Genomic DNA, 19,716 nt, shown 5'->3' on the forward strand with positions numbered 1-19,716 from the left:
GCAGTGTGTTCAGTACTGCGTCATATGTGACTTAGGTATTTAAAAGGACATTCGTAGCCAAATGTTTCTGTTTTTTTAAATAAAACCCACAACAAAAAATCCCAGTCAACAATAAGATTCAAGATTGTCTTTTTTCAAAAGTCCCACTAGGTGCCAGCAAAGGACCTTTTCAGATTATGTGAACCAGTGAAACATTTGATAGGAATTCTCGATCCTATTACTCTTGTCTTAAGAGTTGACAGTATATTAACTTCCTGACATGCTGATAATTTTATTTAAAAAATAAAAATTAAAAAATACTGATTGGTTATTAATGGATTACACAGAACAGCTTTCTTCTCTAATGGTTTGGTAATGCTATTTGTCTCTGTGCATACGTAGCTCAGTAGCTCAGTGTTTCAAAGTTTGTGTAGCTGGTCATATATTGCAAACCATACTGAAGGCTAATGAATGTCTCCTTATTGGGGGTTTCCAGCAGGCAGGATGAGGTGGTTCACTTTGTAGGAGTAATTGGTTTCTTTCTGCCTTTAACAGCTGTAGTTTGAAAAGGTCAAAATAGAAATAGAAGGTTAACATGGTAGGCTGAAAATGAATGCCGAATTATTAACAAGAATAACTTTTTGTTGCTCCAATTCAGTTGTACCTCATTGGAAATGATGAATTTAATGGGCAGGAGAGGGTTCTACAATGTGCAAATCTGTAGAAAGTGTGATTGCTTAGCAGCATGTGGATTGTGAGATAATTCCAGATTCCTTTCAAGTTTTATTTAAATAGAGCAGAATAACATTTTCTTTAGGGGGAGGAGGCTTATTTCACTGGTTTGTGCATAATTCAGACCTCAGCAGTTTGCTAGCATGGTTACTATTTGGAAATTTAATCCTGGACTTGATACTCAATTATATGGGACTTCATTCCTACCAACTTCCTGTAATTCTAAACCTATGGGTAAAAATATTAGTAGTCATACGCTGCTGGGGAAAGTACGGACACATTGACTCAGCTCGTGCAGCCGCTGCAGGCGTTGCTGTTTTAAACTTGGAACTTCTGGAGTCTTGTTATTGTGTTCATTTATGCAAATTACAGAAGGTATAATTGAAACAAGGCCGGCAGTGTTTGCCAGTCTGTCGCAGCCGAGGTTGTTGGAACGTAAGTGCTTTTTAAATGAATGCTTTCTGACTGCCAGCAATCAACGTCGGTCCAGAAACTGCAGTTCAAGGAATGGCTGACATTTCAAGAGGTACTTATTTTTTTAAATGCTAGTGTCTTTTAAAAATTAGGACAAAGACTGCAATTTTTATGGGCTTTTACTGTTGGGATGTACTAGCTCTGGGTTCTGTGCAGCTGCCTGTAGCCTTTCTGCTTGAAGGACCTTTGTGGTTTTCATTTGCTAACATGCGTGGAAATGAGAACAAATGGCACGGCGGTTAAGATTGCATTTTGCTGCCCAAAGAAGCAACACAGACCCGTTATCGGAAACCTCTGAAGATGTTTTGGATGGTAATAATTGTGTGTACTTCCAAAAATCGCAGAATTCTGCACCTAATGTTACACAGGTGAAACTGTCTCCCAGACGAGTTGCTTATGCACCAGTAGTGCAACAAGTAATTAATCAAGAGAACAACTCAACTGTTTCTTCATTGCAAATAAAAAAGAGCAGTTCACTGCACATTTCCCTGCAGCCTAGAAAGCACAGTGGATGTTCTCGGTTAGATGATGCTGTAGCTGCTGGTGAAGACACTTCATTCATTGGGATTGTTAACGAAGGGAATTGCAGTGCTAGGATTGTGGTTGATCCTCGGTGTACTGACGGCCTCCTGAGCAGTGCTGCTGTGTGCAGGGGCAGCCTCAGCAGCATTGCAGCAAGTGACAGCGGGTCCTTCAGCAGCGCTGGCAGCGACTACGGGTCATGTGCGAGTACCACAAGTGATGGAGGTTCCTATAGCAACAGTGTCATCAGTGACAATGGCAGTGGCACCCTTTGGACAAGTGACAGCACTTGCTGTAGTAGTGTTGTACATGGTGATTCTTTCTATAGGAGCGCTGCAAACAAATGTAATCCCTACAGGAGCACCTCATCTCAGGAAACTCTGTATAGAAGCAATACTACCTTTGACCAAGATGCTTTGACAGTGAGGAAGAAGACTAAGATTCCATTGCGACGATGTTCATCACTGGTTGTTTTCCCTAGGAGTCCTTCCAGCACTCCTCCAGCTTCTCCAGTAAGCTCAGGTCAACTACCACAGAGAGGCACCTATCAGACATCTCATAGACTAATTATTTCTCCTAGTGAGCTGGCACAAAAAGAAGATCAAACCATTTCCAAGGGATTCCTTTCAACAGCAGTCAATGGACTTAGGCTGTCTAAAACAGTTTGCTCTTCTGGTGAGGCCAGAGATGTTCGACCTCTTTATTTGAACATGTCATTACAGGACAAAAGTCAAATTTTGAGTGGTTCTGAGCAGCCAACTTGTGAAGAGGTATCTGATGGCTTCTCACGTGTTTCAGTTCATCTCACTCAAAGGCCATTTGCATCAAGCAGCGAAATGGTTAATGGCTGCTGCAGTCCAGAGTTAAATCTGAACTCCAGTGCAAAATACCCTCATTTAAAACTGGAACGTAGCACATCTGCATGTCTACCCTCTCAGATAGATCCAGAATATCAGATTAATATAAATGAACTAGAAAGACCGAATGTACAAATGAGCAAAACTCACCATGTTTTGCAAAGAAGTGTTTCATTGGAAGGATCACGTCAAAAAGTTTCTTGCTGCTTATCCAGCCTTAAATACTACAAGAGTCACAGCGCAAGGACGTCTCAGTTGCACATACAGTTCAAACCTGGGAATGAAGGAAAAACAACTGGTGTTAAGAAAAGATATGGAACCTCTAAGAGGGAAATGTCTAGCACTTCTTTATGGAGGCCCCATAAGGTGAGTCTTCTGGTTTCTAGAAAACTGTGGCACTGTTTTACAGCTCAGCTCTAGCTGGAAAATAATAAAAGTTTGCAATTGAGATTTAAGTGAAGTGATTTCAGAATTTTCCTAATGGTGTCAAATTGTCACTGTTTGGAAGTTGATTTTTATTTTATCTGTAACAATTGGGGATTAGATTTTTTTCTTAGAATATGGTGCATACAGTAGCATAGGGGAGTAGGTCTTACAGTGTTTGCCTGTATTTAATACATTATGAACAATAATTTCTTCTTCATATGAACTCAAAGAGATTTTCTTGTCTAGTTATCTAGACATGGGAGTTATTTAAATTTCAGATTAAGTTTTGTAGTTTTAAATACAAAATTTCTCAACAAATAAATAGTAATTACTAAAGTTTTCATATAAAATGAGTGGGTTACTGTGGTCTTTTAGATTTATTTCCTATAGGCTTTATTTTACAGAATAGTTTGCTGTGTGTAGAATTAAAGATAAGTAATATTTGAGCAGAGAAACTGTAAATACCATTTGTTTCTGTATACACCCTGAACCACAGGAATTTTCAGTTTCCTCTCCCTTTTTTTTTCCCTCCTTCCAACCACTAGTCCAGCCTGAGCATTACACTGTAACTTAATACGTCTCCCAACAGCATGGCTGTTCAAATTGTAGTACTTGGGTCTAGAAGGCTTATATTAAATATATATATATATTTTGTAGTGAAATTTATGTCCAGCTGAATAGCAGAAGTGTTTGCTTTTATTAACTCTCAAGGCAGTTTATATTGTTAGTAAAGCATAAGCCATATGAAAGGTGGATTTTAAGACTTGTTTAAATAGCATTGTGAAGACTTAAATAGTCTGAATATTATATTAGTTTTAATTATGAGTGCTGATAAAAGTGCAACAATTGATGGTTACTAAAATTGTTTTATGATCTCATTCTCTACGATTTGACACAACTACCATTTAGCTAACCTGCTTGTTTAAGCAAAAGGCTTTATGGCAAACATCTCTAGTTATGACAGTCCCTTTCTGAACTAATAAGACTATTTTAAAGTATATTGTGGGGAAAAAAGTTGAGTCATGCACTTGCAAGTACGTTTCTCATGAATTTGCACTACTAACCTCTATGTTTGATGGCAGTTGATATAAAAGATATTCTGTATTATAATATTAAATAATTCTATATTAAAAGGAATTTTAATACGTTCAGGTGAGATAGAATCCAGTTCAGGATTAGACACGTTAGCTGACATTTCCAGAAAAATCTCCTATGGCACTGCACTGGACTGACAGTAGTTTGTTTTAGTTCCCACAAGTGATGTTTGCAATGGATTGATGCAAAATCTAAGGAGACTTGTCTTTTTAAAGCACTTGATAGCACGTGGTGGTTGAGCATTTTTAGTGTTCCTGTGGCAGTGTTTTAAGCCTCCCGAATCCTTAAGATTTCATCTTTTGACTAGAAGTTGAGGGTGAAAAATTTAAAAGTAAAAATAGAATAAAGAAAAGTCTGAATCCAAAATTGTTGTAGTTATCTTTTCATCTCATTTACGAAGATTTAAATTTATGCCATGTCTACATACAAATTAAAAAGATCTCTGGCATCAGGAAACTGGGCACTAAAGGTTTTATAGTTGTTTCAGATTCTTTTAATCATCAACAGGTACAGGAGCCTTTCAATCCTCAAATGGCCCTTTTCAGTTTTTATGTAAAACCAGTTTTTATAAACATCCTATAAGACATGCTGTCAAAAGGTGTAAAAGCTTCCCCCACCAAACTAAGCAAAAACCCTAACTGACTTTACAGCAATTCAGTAATTCACTGGAATAAAATAGATACCATTGTATTTTCTATTAGTCTTTGTGACCAATAGAACAGATTCTGTGGCAATCATTTAATTGCATAGTCCAGTTAATTATCATGGTGTATTGTGACTCATTTAAAAATAAACAACTCCCAAAATATTTCCCTTGACTCCAGTTAGTCTGGCCTAGTATACTGATATGCTGAGTCTGGGTTCAAATTTAACAAGTTGATACTGGAGTAGCATTTAGTAATGTCAGCTATCTGTGCAGGGCAGGCATGAAATCAAATCAGTGCTGTGGGCAGAGCCTGCAGAGGCTGGAGCAGCAAAAGGTCTGTGCATTCTTCCCTGCCGTGCCTTGCTGCCAGCCTTCAGCCACCTTGGATCACATTTCCTGCTTTCCATAATCAACAGCTTGTTAAAGACTGGCTTAAAAAAATAAAAAAACCATAGCACCATTTCTATGACAACTGGCTTTGGATTATTTTTAATTAAGTTGAAAAATGGGGAATGGTGATGGCCCATGTACCACTGCTGGTCTTTTCTGGGAATTTACTGAATAGGTTCTGCAGCAGGTAGTGGAATTTCATTTATGTGAAGCAGGAGGAAGAGGTGCTCCATGGCTGCAGCATTGAAGGTTGTCCTTAGCTTTGTATTTCTGTTTTTAATGATTTTTTTTTCAGTGCATCTATCTCTTGCTTAGGGTAGAAATCAATCTGCACTTTGACATCACAGGTGTGGATTGGGAGGGCAGGAGTGAGTAAGGGAACAGGTGACTTCTCATCACATATGTAAACTCTGCGAGGTGCGGAGGAAGGCAGAAACTATACTTCCAGTTCTTGTAGACCATAAACAAACTTTAAAAAAAAATAAAAGCTATGTCAGTCTCTTCCATAATAAGAAAATAATTTAAAATAATTTAAAATAATTTCTTATACGATAAAGGGAATAAATTGTGTTCTTGTCCTTTTGTTTACAAGTAATTTTTCTCAAGTTTTGGCTCTGGTTATTGAATACATGTTTTGAAGGAGAAAAATCTTCAGAGATGGTGTAAAAATAACTGAAATGTTCTTCTACTGTCAGATTCATGTAAAGGAGACCTTTAGTTGGAGCTTTTGAGGGTTTTCCACCAGATCCTGAAACTTTGCCTTTTGTATTTGTAAAAGGAGATGCTGTTTGAGTCGTGGTTTACTAAATTTAAATTTACTAAACCAGTAATTTGAGGGGGCTGTGTGGGAGGATTTCTCCCTTGACTAACTCACTTCCCAGCTGATCTGACCATGCTGAGGGGACCAGAGCTGTGTCTGGAAGATCATGATTCGCTTGAAAAATGCAGCACCACAGGTTAGCACTGAATAGTCTGAGGTTGTCTTCTCTCTTGCACCCTCTTTTAGGTACAGAGCTTCTGTCAGGGCAAAACTCCTTCACAGCAAACAGTGATCTGAGCAGGGAGAAGTGCCAAGAGAAGGGAAGGACAGCGGTGGTTTATCTCCATCTTTGCATATTGAGCAAAGGGGCTGCAGGAGTGTCTGTGCAAGGAAGTGAGGTGCAAAAGGTGCAGGTAAAGCAAAAGGTCATGGAGTCAAGACAAGGCAAAGCCAAACTGACATGGCTTTATGCTGCTGTGCCCTGATAACCTCCTCACTAATACCCTCATATTGTTCAGTATTGCGTCTGTTGCAGGGTCGTGTTACAGGACTGTGTTTCTGGCACTTTGCTGTGTCATGGTCTGTCACTGCACTCAGGGAGAATTGGGCTTGAAAAGAAGGTGGGGTCTTTCTGAGAAATCGTGGTGACAGCTACGTTAGACTTAAATCACGTATATATGTTGTGTCTCAGACGAATTTTAGAAGTTGAAGGAGACATCAAAGCATTAAAGGGAAGACAGTGTTAATCACAATGCTAAGCAATTTATAATTACTTGTTGGGGATTTCCTACTTTCATCCTTTATGTAACAATGTCCTGTAGTGCTTCAATAGTTTGTACTAATTTCTTCTCTTTTTCATCTTGCTAACTACAGAGTTTATATACCTTCTTTACCTTTTTCATGCTTTAGCTTTGATTAGCAATCTTATGCAGGGGAGAAACATTACACACAAAGCATGTGATAAATTTTACAGTCTTGCTGTGAATGGTTGCTATGTGGATGGATTAGCAAAGGAAGTAATCAAATAATATTATTTGGTAATAGTTCCATCCCAAAATTTTTCATGTCAGTTTTAGCAAGTTATTTTTGGCAACAGTGCTCCCTGTGTAACTGTCAGAATATGATCATGCTCTAAGGAACAGTGTCTGGACTGCAGCACATACTTGAATAAACCAGCATATCAAAGCTCTAGCAGTTTGTAGAGCCCAGAAAACACTGCATGTACATGATGAGGAGAAGTTTTGGTTGATTGTGCTCTGTACAAATTATGATTAGCCTCATTCTGTTTATAGTCCACAGCTGAACTGAGCTTGGGTACGTTTCTCATGCCAGCAAATGGGGAAACTAAAACTGCAAATCCATGCAGAGCAAACCTGAAACAGCTTATGTCAGTATGTAATTATCCAGCCTTCAGGCTGATTCATGTCCTTTTAATCTGCCATAAGAGAGTGGGAAGCATTGATGCTGTGGCTGCTTTAATGGAGCCACAAGCTGTAGTTATTCTGTCTCTTAAGACTTAGTATACATATAACAATGTGTTAAAGTAAAACTTGTTCAGAAGGCAGGCTGGAGACATTCGTCCTTTACTCCTCACTAGCCAAAGAACTTGCAGGGTTTCAGATATGACACCATGGATGTTGGTATAATTTAATTTCTTTTATTGGGTGGTACATTCATTTTGCATTCTGTGGGAAAGTAGATCAACATTTTGGGTTAAACAGAACATTTCTTGGAAAATGTTATGGTAATATAGAAATCAGTGTCTTTTGTAAGCATTATAGCACAGAACAGAAACCCTTAACAAAACTAATTGTACCTGCAGGTGTTCCCCCAAGAATTGTCAAGAAGTTCAGCTTTAAAATATTTCAAATACTAACTACAACAGATACTCTTTTAATCTGTTAGACTCTCTTACTGAAGGAAGATGGTAAGTATTGTGCCAATATTTTAAAATGACCAAAAGGGAAATTGCAGGATACTACAACAGGCTGGTATGGAAGGAAGAGCACATGGAATAGATCTAGTAGATAAATGACATATTTTGAGACTACAAGGAGGAGACTTAAGTACTATTTTATCAAAGGAAGTTTTGTCTTGCAAATCAAACTAAGCAATGACGTGAAGATGTGTGAGCTGGTTAATGCAGGACACTTAATGGTTCAAATTATTTTGCAAGAACCCTTAGCAGAAGTTCTGAAAAGTGCTCCTAAGGCCTAAGTGCAGAAAAAACCTTCCTCATTGATAGCAACTAAAATAAAAGATACAGAAGTAAGGATTAAATTGTCTCCTCTAAAATTGCACAGAATCTCATGGTAGTGAGTGACTAGACAGTGGAAAACATGAAAATCACTTTTGAAAAATGCCAAGAACTACACACAGAGGGAAAACAGCTAATGATGCACGTGTGGTGATGGTCTCCTGTACTGGTCAGGAAATAGTTTGTCATGGGCAGAGACTCACTGAAAATACCAGCTCAGATCTTGTGACAGTTGAAAGGCAAATGAAAGGTTAGGATTTATTAGGGAAGAAATAAACTAATAAATTTAAAGCCATCATTATGGAATTGTACAAATCCACATAGGTGCATGGCATGCATACCTCTGGTCATCCTTTTTCAAGAAGCATGTGTAACAGAACTCAAAAAATAGCAAGAAGGGTCACAAGATTGGAATAAGTTTTATTTGAGGAGAGACCAGGGGCATTTCAGCTTTGCCAAAAAAAAAAAGAGGTGGTGTAAAGGGAGTTTATAAAACTATAGTTCAAGGGAGGTGAATTTGAACAGATTCCACTCCACTCTTGCAAAACAAGTGTGTTCTTGTACGTGTTGCTGAGCTCACTGTCTCAAGATGTGCATACTGAAAGTAGAAATGGATTTTAAGAAGAGGTTCAATAAATTGAAGGAAGCCCATGGAATAGCATTACATTCTCAATGTGTATTTAACATCAGGATCCAAAGGCCCACAGTCATTCATTAGAAGCTGGGGGTTATATCAAAGGAAGTACTATTCTTAACTGCTATTTTTATTATTCCTTAAGCATCTGCTCTTGGCCATTACAGGGAAGGGATGCAAGGGTAGGCAGGTGTTAATCTGACTCCCAGGCTCTTTGGTGCCTGCTCAACCCTTGCAGCCACACAGGATAAAGTGGTAGCAATGCTGTCCCCTCACCCCGGGCTGAGAGTGTTCTAACACATGTTTTCTCATTTCCAGAAGTGGATGAATTTCACAGATTAGAGCAAGTAATCAAACCGATTGGCCTTTTCAGGCCTTTCAAACTTTCACCCTTGTCTGAAGGTGACTGTCCTGCATTTCTGTTGACTGTCTCTGTTTCAAGTGAACTTTTTTCCTCACTCTCTGTGACAAACAGAACATGCTGATTTGGGAGTGCAGCCTGCAAAATGTTTGTAGCTCCTTTCAGTGTTAGTTTATGGATCTATAATCATCTCAGTTTCAAGAGAACGCATCACTCTTTTTTTCCTGTCATGATAGTTTACAATAAAAATAAATCGAAAAGTCTACAGATAGATGCAATTATTGTTTGAGACCTTGGGCTGCTTTCCGCTGTATCAACTGTAACATAAGCAAGCAGAATTTTAGAAGGACATCAGCAAGTTCCTGGCTGAAATTACATACAAACTTGAATTGGAGTCATTGAAATTAGGGTGTATTAAAATGCAAATGGCGCACTCCAGCTACTCAGTAAGAGGAATGTTGGAAGAAACATGGAACTGGATTCTTTCAGACCTAGATGATTTCTCCGGCAATCCGTGATTTTCCGAGCAGAACGGGGAGGAAGGCCTTGTTCAGTAACATGAAAGCACAGGGGCTTTTTGAAGGAAAAGAGTTTCCAGAATTGATTATGAACGTTACTTATTTTTTTAATATAGTTTCTACCTTAGCCTGTTGTTGTGCTAAGCATTGTTTCTAGTAAGCTCAATTTGGGACAAATATTTACCTTATAAAAGACAAATCTAGAGTGGTTAACATGTGGCAGATTATAGGCCAGTAAAGCCATATCTAATGTGGGAAGTGAAATGTAACTTTACTAATGTTGTTGAACTTGTCTGAAATAAATTATAATACGGTTTTGTTGGAAAACTAATTGTGGTTGGATTATTTGTGTTGTTGTTGCCTTTGCCATTTGAAGCTGAGGCTTCCAAGGTCAGTCCACACAGACTGGTTTGAACAGGTAGGATTTATAGCTTGAGCAGAGCTTAAGACAAACCAAATCACAAAGTTCTGCTCTCACCAAGTCATGTGTCTCCATTTAGGCCTGGCAACAGCAGGTTTCGGCTTGGAGCTGGGGGGGTCTGTAGGTGGGACCTGAGGCTCCTGTTCCCACCAGGGGTGGCCGAGGACTAACACGGAGTCCAGGAGAGCGTGGAAAACTGAGCGTGTTTGGCACTGGCCACGAGCTGTGTGCTGGTGCAAGGGCACAGGGAAGTCCTGAGTTAGTGTTGATGTTGAATTTGAATCAAAAGTAGACTTAAAAACGCTTTTGAAAATGGGTGGAATCCCTTTGCAGCAGGGTGAGGCTGCTCAGCCTCCACCCAGCCCTGCCATAGGTTCCCGCTCTTAGGAGCGGTTGGGTACTTGGACAGCCTTGGTGACTTTGTGCCTTTGTGAGACACTGTACTGGATGGCATGAACTTCCCAGGACTGAGACCATGATGCAGAGAGATTTTCCATTAGTCTGTCTGCCTTTTGGAGACAAGTACATTGTTGGGTGTTTAATTCTATTTGTTCCCTCTTGCTCTGAAAAGCAAAAGGTTGACTGACTGCAATAAGTCCCTCAGCTGAGTCTCTTAATTAGCCAATGTGATAAACATCTGCAGTATCTGGTTTATCCATTGTTTTTTCAGGGAGCAAATTACACATTAACATTTAATAGGGTTTTACATATTTTTGAGCGTTTTAAGCTTTATAATGTTAAATGGTGAAGGTAAAAGTGCACCTGGAATTGTTACTACCAGAGTTTGTTTCTCAGACTTTATTTCAAGTCTTAAGATTTAACACAAAAGCTTTCACAAATAGATGCAACTACTGTGAAGATAACTGACTTGGTGTCAGGAATGACTTGTTGAAATAGTACCTAATTAAATATTTGGTACCATTTTCTGAATTTTTTGTGGTGAGTATTGGCAGGTTTCACACAGGAGACAAGTGTGGATTGGCTCTTGACCTTTCATAAAATGTAATATTTCTGCTTTTTATAGGGTAGTTTGTTTGACACATCTGTACATGAAAGCAAAGGAACTCAAATTCCTGATGAATAAAACCAATGCATTAATAACTTTTGACGTGTTCTTTGTTTATGCCATGCTGAATTATGCTTTGGTTATATTAGACAACTGCTTCATGTCATGTGGCCCATGTGCAAATGAATTCTTGTGTGAAAAAAAAGCTATCTTAAATTGCTTTGTTACTGAACTTGCAAGCCCAGGTTCTCCAAGTAGCCCTAACTGAGTGGACTAATATATGAATGTTGTTATAAATTACTGTAGACTAAATATGCACTTTTAAGGAAGCTGTAATGTTTTGGTTCTATATAAAGCGTGTAAGTTGTAAATGAAGAAACAGATGATGCTTTTGCTCTGGTCTGTAGATAAGCCTCTGAAAATAACTTGGGAAGTGAGGGAGAATTAGTGAAAATCACTTCAGTGTCATTTCTAAATGCTGTCTGTTAAGCAGATGTAAAACTGCTGAGGCATGTTGTGCTGACACCTTGCTGTTGAACCAGCCAGCAGGGCTGATGGTCCCGAGAAACACAAGTTGTGTATAACCCTTGATCTGACAGGACGTATTTTCTCTATTTTGAAATTCTGGGGGGTCTTGTATCTCAGTATCATAGATGCCAACTCAAAAGAAATACCTACGTGTCATTAAAAAAGCAAAATCTCCTTGGCATCTACCTCTCCTCCCTAAAAACACCAGAGACTGGGACTGTAAGGAATTCCATGCAACCAAGTATTTATTGCTTTGCAAGAGAGAGAAAACATTACATTGAAATCCACGCATTTGGTACAATCTTAACTGATAATTCAATTTTGCTGTTTTGAAACTGTTACTTTCCCAGATGAATAGCATATGCTTGGCAGTATTTTCTGGAGGGAAAAAAAGCTCACTTTTCTCAATTTAGAGTTTAAGAGAACCAAGTAATATACTCAGCACAGCATGAAAAGAAAAATACTTCAAGTTACTAGTGTAGCTCAGGAAAGTTTTTTTCATTCTCATCAAGCTTGTAACTGATGTTGATGTTTGGGTGTTTAAGCAAGAAGAATGTTGGTTTTATAAGGGATCTATTGAGCTCTTGTTTTCTTAAGCAGCTATAGTCCAGATCACTGTTTGTTTTTTCAATTTGAATTGATACTTACATTCCCTCCAATAAACGCTGTATGTTTTCACATTTTGCCATACAGCTGTAGAGTTCTGTGCAAAGACCAAGTTGTGCACAACCAGCTGCCTGTTCAGTCAGAAAAAGACTGGGAATATGCTTGGATTCTAATTCATGCACTAATACCACCAAATATTTGTCACTGAAGCTGGTAGAGAAAATACCTGTTATTTCAATGCCCTGGTCTTACAGAGGAACTGTCTCAAAAGGCTCTGTGGTGAATCCAGCAGTTAAGAAAGGCATTGAATTCAGCTAACTGTTCAAACCTGATAAATGATGGGTAATGTTCTCAGTACTGCTCTTAAGCATTTCACTCAGATAAGCACGTCTGTTTAAAATCTGTTTCTATCCAATTTCTGGTAGGAATTGCAGGAAAAAAGTCTAAATTCTATTAAAGCTTATTAAGTATATATTCGTAAAAGAGATTATGAGTTTTGGATGGATTATTTTCTTTCGGTGCTTTTCTTTGAATGCTCGCTCTGGCAGTGCACTGGAGTTCTTTAAATGCATTGTGTACAGCAGCTGTCTGTCCTCACATGTTTTTAATAACTTTTGATAGACTAAACCAGGGAATCAGTAAAATACAAGGCCTCTCTGGTAATGGACTGTATCGTTATTTAAGGTGTATACACTTACAGTTTGGCAAGCAAAAGTTTGAGTTCTCTGGCTGTTCAGAAATTAGAAGTTGACAAGAACAACTGACCCACTTGTCTGTCTTGCCTGCTCTCATGAAACAGAGATGCAAACAGTTTTGTCTCTGTTGGCATTTAGTTGTTCTTGTGTGCCATGTCTGTTTTGGAGCTTCTTTGGCACTCCTTTGAAGGCAGTTGGTCAGCTTGGCATTGTGGGGCACATTGCTGGAGATCAGTCCTGCTGTCTGATTTATCTCTTAGTTGTTTGGAGGTCAGCAGAGATCTCTACTGGAGGATTTTACTCTCTAGCTGGAAGAGAAAGTACTTTTAAAGGGTTGGTTATCGAGGCTGGCTCTGCTAAAAATAGCAGGAAAGACAGCAGAATAATAAAGTGAATAACAGGAACCCATACTCAAATTATGCTGGTAACAAACACAGTGTTCTGAGGTTTTCTAAAATAGAGCAAACTTCTATCCCACGTTCCAATAATTTATTTGGAAGGCATGTTCCACTTGAGGATTGCCAAGAACTTTACAAATACTAAGCCTTTTAACATGTCTAAGGTATGTGCCGTGCCATTTTAAAAAGAACCTCCCAGGCAAAAATGATAGCTATTTTTTTGCAGAAACCTGTGGTCTGTAACAGTACAGAAAGCTTTTCTTCAGTGGGGCAGGGAAGCCTCAGCCTCCTCAGGTATGAAAATGTGTTGTAGCTTTCTATCTCTAAGGAGTTTGTGAAGTTAAAAGTTGGGTGTTTTGTATTTATTTTCACTTTTCACTCCTTCAAATCTGAACATAAGACATCCCTGCTGCAAATTCAATTTGAAGTTATGTATCTCTAAACTTCAGTGTGTTACCACATACAGCAAGCTCTGCAGTTGAGTTTTGCTTTTTGGAGGTGTAAAACTTAGAAACAATTATGAGGCACTGATTCTCCATATACATGTGTAATTTAAAGATGAAATGGACAAACTTAGGGCAACAAAGCTAAATAAAAAAGGTACCGGAATTAAGGGAGAAAGAACTGCTTCAAGAAATACCTATAGCCTTTAATGTCAGAGCTGTTTGAATGGAGAGTGGGACCAAAAAAAAGACAGAATTTGACTGGAGTTCTAATACTGTAAAATACTGGCATTGAAAATTAAAATACAGTTGTGCTAGAAGAAAGGTGAAACACATGGTTTTGGCCTGGGATGAAGGGAATAGATGTGAGCAAGATGCAGAGCTTTGTGGTGAAAAAGTTTTATGGATGAACACCATGAAAATCCTGAGGTCATGAGTTTGAGTAAAAGCTTGTGGTACACCAACAGATTTGGGAAAGAATGGGCACATCTTTTGTTAGCTGGAAAAACCAGAAAGCCTATAATTCCAGAGGCTGCACAGGCCACATCGTTGAAGACTCACAGCTCCTTACTCAGTCTGTGCAAAAAAGTGCAGTCCTGTTGCAGTGGAGGATTTTTTAGAATGCCATAGGTTTATACATACCTTCAGAAGACTGTGCCATCCTGACTTCAGCACAGGGGCAGAGATGTCTTCATGTTAAATGACCCATATAATACATTTTCCTGCTTCTGTGGAGGTTTGCAAAGGTTTTCAAATCACAGATGAATTTGAAGCAACTCAGCATATGCTCCAGGAATCCTGCAAGAAGTCGAGTTCTTTGTTGATGGTGATTACTGGTGAATACTGAAATTACCTACATAGGTTACTAAAGTTCTAATTTCTTTGGCAAGCAAAAATCAATGATCCAAAGTAACCTGTGCAGTGACAAGTGTGCACTGCCAGTGCCCTGGGCTGGCAGCGACGGTGGGGGGGATCAGGCTGTGAAGCTGCTGCATTCATAGTCTGGTCGTAGTCAGACAGTGCAAACATCCAAGACAGGGCAGAATCTGTCAGATAGTAGTTGTTAAAACCATTCTGTGCAATATGTGTAGACAAAAGGTAATTTTTCATAGTTATAACTGGTTTTGATGCCAAACTCGAAGCTGCTGCTGCTGCCAGGCTTGGGAGCACTGGAATTGCTGGAACTTCCAAAGCACTTACCACAGATTAAACTTATTTTTGCTTCATGTTATCTTTGACAGTAGCTGTATTATTTGGAAAGGAAAAAAATGTTTATACATGCCTGTTTTAAACAGCTGCCTGGGCTTATAGACATTGTCAGGTGCTCTGAGGTGGACAGTCCTCTGGGACGATCTTTATACTGGAGCTGCTGCACAACTCTCCTGGTTTTTTTAACATTACTCTATAGGATTTAATAAGCAGCCCAGCACCCTCAAACTTTGTTTTGAGGAAGGCAAAACTGTCCAAGGCTTTGAGTGTTGGGTCAGTCAGAACCTGTTTTGTACAGAGCTGGTTTTATTGCCCATAATTCAAAGCTGTCTTCAGGGTATTAGAGAGCATTGCTGTGCTCTCAGGGCATCACAACATTGTTTTTAAAATACTTTGCAGTTTTCAGCTGTCTCTGATTTTTGTTTGCTTTTGTTTTCTGTAGACTCGAGATGATTTCCTTGGGCAAGTGGATATTCCTCTTTATCAGTTACCGGTTTGTATTTTTTGTTTGCTTCTTTAAAGACTGTGAAAGGGAAAAAATATTTCTCTGTGCACTGTTAGTCATCTAAGGAAATACTGTACTCATAAGTGATCAAACTCTCCTGCTCTGTGGGTTGTTTGGTTTATTTTGTGGGTTTCTTAGATATTTATTAAAAAATGTAGGTTACCTTGGGTCTAGATGTTGGTTTCTGCTGCTACAAGTTAGGAGTGCTTTTAGCTTTTTCATAGATTAACAGTCTTAAAGATAAGAAGAGATTGTAATTACTGTAATTTCTTAAAATACTTTCCTTAAAATCTATAAATTTACTTCTAATGTTCCTTTTCACGTAACCAGATACAAGAGGGTAAGTGGGAAATAGAGCTTGTGTTGCTTTGGACATGTTTTTTCTGGTTTTTGTATTCCTTTTGCAAAGCACATGATTAGTTTTAAAGAAATGTCACCAAGACCACTGAAACAAACTTTTCGTTTTCTTCTGAGGTGTTAAAACGTTAGCAGATACTTACAGGTTTCTATCAGCAACTGTTTTAAAGACAGGATAGTAATCATGGCAAAACCTTTCCAAGAGCAGTTGTTGTTTTGTTTTATAGGATATGTAGACCCAGAAAGGGAATTTTTTTTCTTGAACCAGAGCACTACTCTTATTATGAAGATTAAAGCCTGTATTGCTGCTCCTATACCTGAACCTGTAATTTAAATTTTAGAATTTTGTAAGGCCTTTAAAGAAATCAGTTGTAAATTTCTAGTAGTTTTATTTAAATTCAAGTGCTTGATAAAGATTTGTCTTGAAAAATCTTGTCTTGTTCCAGACAGAAAATCCAAGTATGGAGAGACCATATACATTTAAGGATTTTGTTCTTCATCCAAGAAGGTTAGTAAATAGCACATGGAAATTCTAACTTTCATATCTAAACAATGCTGTTGTGTAATTAGTTATGAATCTGTAAACATTGTCTAAGCTTTTCTGTCTCCATTAAAGAAATTTGAGCGTGCATTTGTAAGATATTGCAGTTCTGCTAAAAAGTCAGAATTTGTTTAAATACTTACAGATTATTTGGTAAGAATAAATCATTTTTCTTCAGGCCATGATATAATTTGCATTGTAACTTCATCTGACCAATTTACTGTTTCACTGAACAGTGAAAACTGAGACCAGTGTTATGCTTTAACTCCTTTATCCCTTTTCAACTTAAAATTGTTTCCTGCCTTCCTGTCCCTTTTGTTTGTCTCTTTCATGTGAACAGTTTCATGTGACTTTTATTATAAGCATCGGAAATTAAACTGGAAAGCTGCAAAGTATTTAGAAAGGCCTATGTTAAAAAAGACAAGGTTTTTTTAAATTATAGGTAACATTTGGACACAGTGTTAGGCATTTCATGTTTGTTTTTAAAATGCTGCTTCTTAACCTAAATCTGAGCAGATTTTAGAAATAAATTAGTATTTAGAAATAAAATACATTAAATGCATGGCAATATTTTTCAGACAGTGATTCCAATTTAGAAATAACATCAGAACATGTTGCATCTATAGATCTTCCTCAGCCATGTTGGAGCACACGTATTTTTAAAGTATTTTACACTTTCTGAATTTTAGTAGTTCTTGTTCTTTATTGTTAAGCCTTAGATACAAGGGAATTTTTCAGAAGAGTGAGTTGGAAAGAAAGTTTTCCAGTTATGGACATAATACTAAGCTGTATCCAGAAATCTGAAAACTCAATACCATTATAGAACTCAATTAATTATAAAAAAGCAAATTTGTGTTGAGAAACTTAAGAATAATCCTCTAGTTGTGCATTTTCAGCTGTTATATTTCCAGGGAACAATTTTACAAGTGTGCAATAAGATAATTTTATTTTCTCTTCTGCAGCCATAAATCAAGAGTTAAAGGCCACCTTAGGTTAAAAATGACTTACTTACCTAAAAACAATGGGTCTGAAGAAGAAACCACAGAACAGGCTGAAGAATTGGAGGTGGGGGAAAATGTGTTTATTGCTGAAAACTGAATGTTAGTAATCACTAAGCTATAAATAATGATTTAGAAACAAACAAGTTAGAAGCAATTGCTTGTATCTGACATAAAATTGTAAGTCTGAGTTTCTGTTGTAGATTTAACGTCATTTGACCCCAGACAGACACAACATCTTTCTGGTTTTAAAATTTCAACTCTCTCCAATTCATAGGGATATTTTGATCCTAACTACTTCATATATGTAGTCTTTTGTAAGCACATCCAGTAATGGATTTCTTGTATAGATTTCACTCTGTTCAGCATTTCCACCTTGGCTGTAATTAAACTGTGTTACAGAAGGGGATGCTCATCTGCCTAGTACATTGGCAGCATGTGTAGGGAATGACATTTGTTTACTTTGTTAATGTATTCTGTGAATGCTGATTGTTTTGCTGGAATAAACAACTTTTGATACTAATATGTTTAAGGAACTTGAGTTAAAGATAAGCTTTCTGCATGCGTAATTTGCCCTGAGAAATAAACACAGTAAGCTGAATTTACTGGCTTAAGATATAATGAAGGGAAGGAATTAAAAGGGGAGGGAGTGGCTTAATAAATTGAAGTACATTTTTCAGCTGTGGTGATATTAAAAATAGTTCTGTTGTATCTCTTAGCCTGGGTGGATTATATTGGACCAACCAGATGCTGCCAGCCAGCCCCAGCAGCAGCAGCAGGAATCTCCTCCACTGCCTTCAGGCTGGGAAGAAAGGCAGGACATCCTTGGCAGGACCTACTATGTCAATCATGAATTCAGAAGAACACAGTGGAAAAGACCAACTGCTCAGTATGTCTTTGGCCTGCAAATTCAAGTCTTGTTCGGTCTAGTTACATTGAAAGCAAGGGAGAATTAGTAGAGAGCCTTCTCTAGCTTAGCTTTCCAGCCCATGTGCAATGGTCACTGGCTGGAGGTCACTTTAACTGCACTGTGCGCTTCCTTTGCTCTGGAAGTATGTGTTCAAATAGAAACTGGTTGCAATTAAAGACATAATAACTATAGTTACGGAAAGGAAATAATTGTTCAGTTTTAAACCTGGTTCTTCCTTCCTGTCAGGGACTTGATTAAATTATTTCTCTTACTTTTCTCAGTTTTTTTCCCCCTGGAATGCTACCTGGTTCCTTAGTTTAACTTGCATTCACATTCACATGGATGCTTGTTCATTTTAAACAGTTTACATGAAGTTATATAGTCCAGACTGTTCCTTTTTCTTCTTCTGTGATGTATGTTTTTGCTGTGGCTTGCTGTTGAAAGATCAAGCATGGCTGCTGTGGCTTGAGTTGTGCCCTCTCACCCCCAGGGACAGCGTGGCTGTGGCAGATACTGGCACTGTGCAGCTGGAGGCCCAGCACGTGTTCACACACCGGCGACAGATCTCGGAGGAGACGGAGAACGTGGACAACAGGGATTCCCCCGAGGTAAAAGAGAAAGCTCAGAATGTTTCTGAAATGCAAGTGGCTTTTTAATCTAATCTGCTCAAAAAACTTGTCTTAACTAATTGTAACTTGAAACTACCTTTTTTCTTTATTTTCTTTTTAAAGAGTTGGGAAATTATAACTGAAGATGAGGCAACAATGTATAGCAGTCAGAACCTTCAAATACCTCTCTCGCAGAGTAATTGTGATATACAGACTCATCTTGCAGAAGAATTGAGCAACAGACTTACTACCTCTGGAAGTTCAGCTACTGGCCAGTCAACAGCCTACACTGTAAATTATTTTTCTTGTTGTTCTAATGTAGAAATAGCAACAATATTTTGCACAAAAGGTTACTAGTGGTAATTAGATCCATAAATACTTCATTTAGCAATTTTTTAACTTAATCTCGAATGCAGAGATTTTGAGAATAGTCTTTTTACTATAGAAACCCATCTAAACAAGCATTTTATTCTTCCCTACTTTGCTTCTATGAATTTCTGCCTGAGGTTGAAACAGGCTTGTGTGAAATACTTTTCAGTGTATAAATCTACCTCTTAGTCCAGTGTCACAGTGCTGCTGAAAACTGGATGAGGAAAGCTGTCCATATCCTGACAGCTTATTTCTAAAGGATTTGTGCTATGTGGGTTACTTTTCCCACTACAACAAGTCTTGATAGACCATTTTTCACTGTGAATAGTGAGATAAGGTTTTATGATTGGGCTAAACAAACCTGCAGATTCCACACCAGTGGAAAAGGGAGCTTGCTCATATGGTTCACAGCCCTTGTGCCAGTTGTGAAACTCGTCTGACCTCTGGGTGAGTCTGTCCAGCTTGTTAACC

The 19,716-nt window shown here is 38.2% G+C and overlaps 1 protein-coding gene across 3 annotated transcripts in view; it reads left to right on the top strand.

The window, feature by feature from the left end:
* NEDD4 (NEDD4 E3 ubiquitin protein ligase) overlaps positions 1-19,716 on the top strand; it is a 53,083-nt gene that overhangs the window by 17,452 nt on the left and 15,915 nt on the right. Inside the window, exons 1-7 of one of the 3 annotated variants that reach the window (XM_071568224.1) lie at positions 1,413-2,930; positions 15,400-15,450; positions 16,266-16,327; positions 17,323-17,425; positions 18,078-18,247; positions 18,759-18,876; positions 19,000-19,167. In XM_071568224.1, coding sequence (XP_071424325.1) covers positions 1,413-2,930; positions 15,400-15,450; positions 16,266-16,327; positions 17,323-17,425; positions 18,078-18,247; positions 18,759-18,876; positions 19,000-19,167 — 2,190 coding nt within the window. Of the gene's footprint in view, positions 1-1,412; positions 2,931-3,236; positions 3,253-13,137; positions 13,150-15,399; positions 15,451-16,265; positions 16,328-16,723; positions 16,753-17,322; positions 17,426-18,077; positions 18,248-18,758; positions 18,877-18,999; positions 19,168-19,716 lie in introns of those variants that run through there. The other 2 variants (XM_071568225.1, XM_071568226.1) reach the window with 2 other exon arrangements.

Source organism: Pithys albifrons, chromosome 13, assembly GCF_047495875.1.
Source record: "Pithys albifrons albifrons isolate INPA30051 chromosome 13, PitAlb_v1, whole genome shotgun sequence".
Classification (NCBI taxonomy): domain Eukaryota; kingdom Metazoa; phylum Chordata; class Aves; order Passeriformes; family Thamnophilidae; genus Pithys; species Pithys albifrons.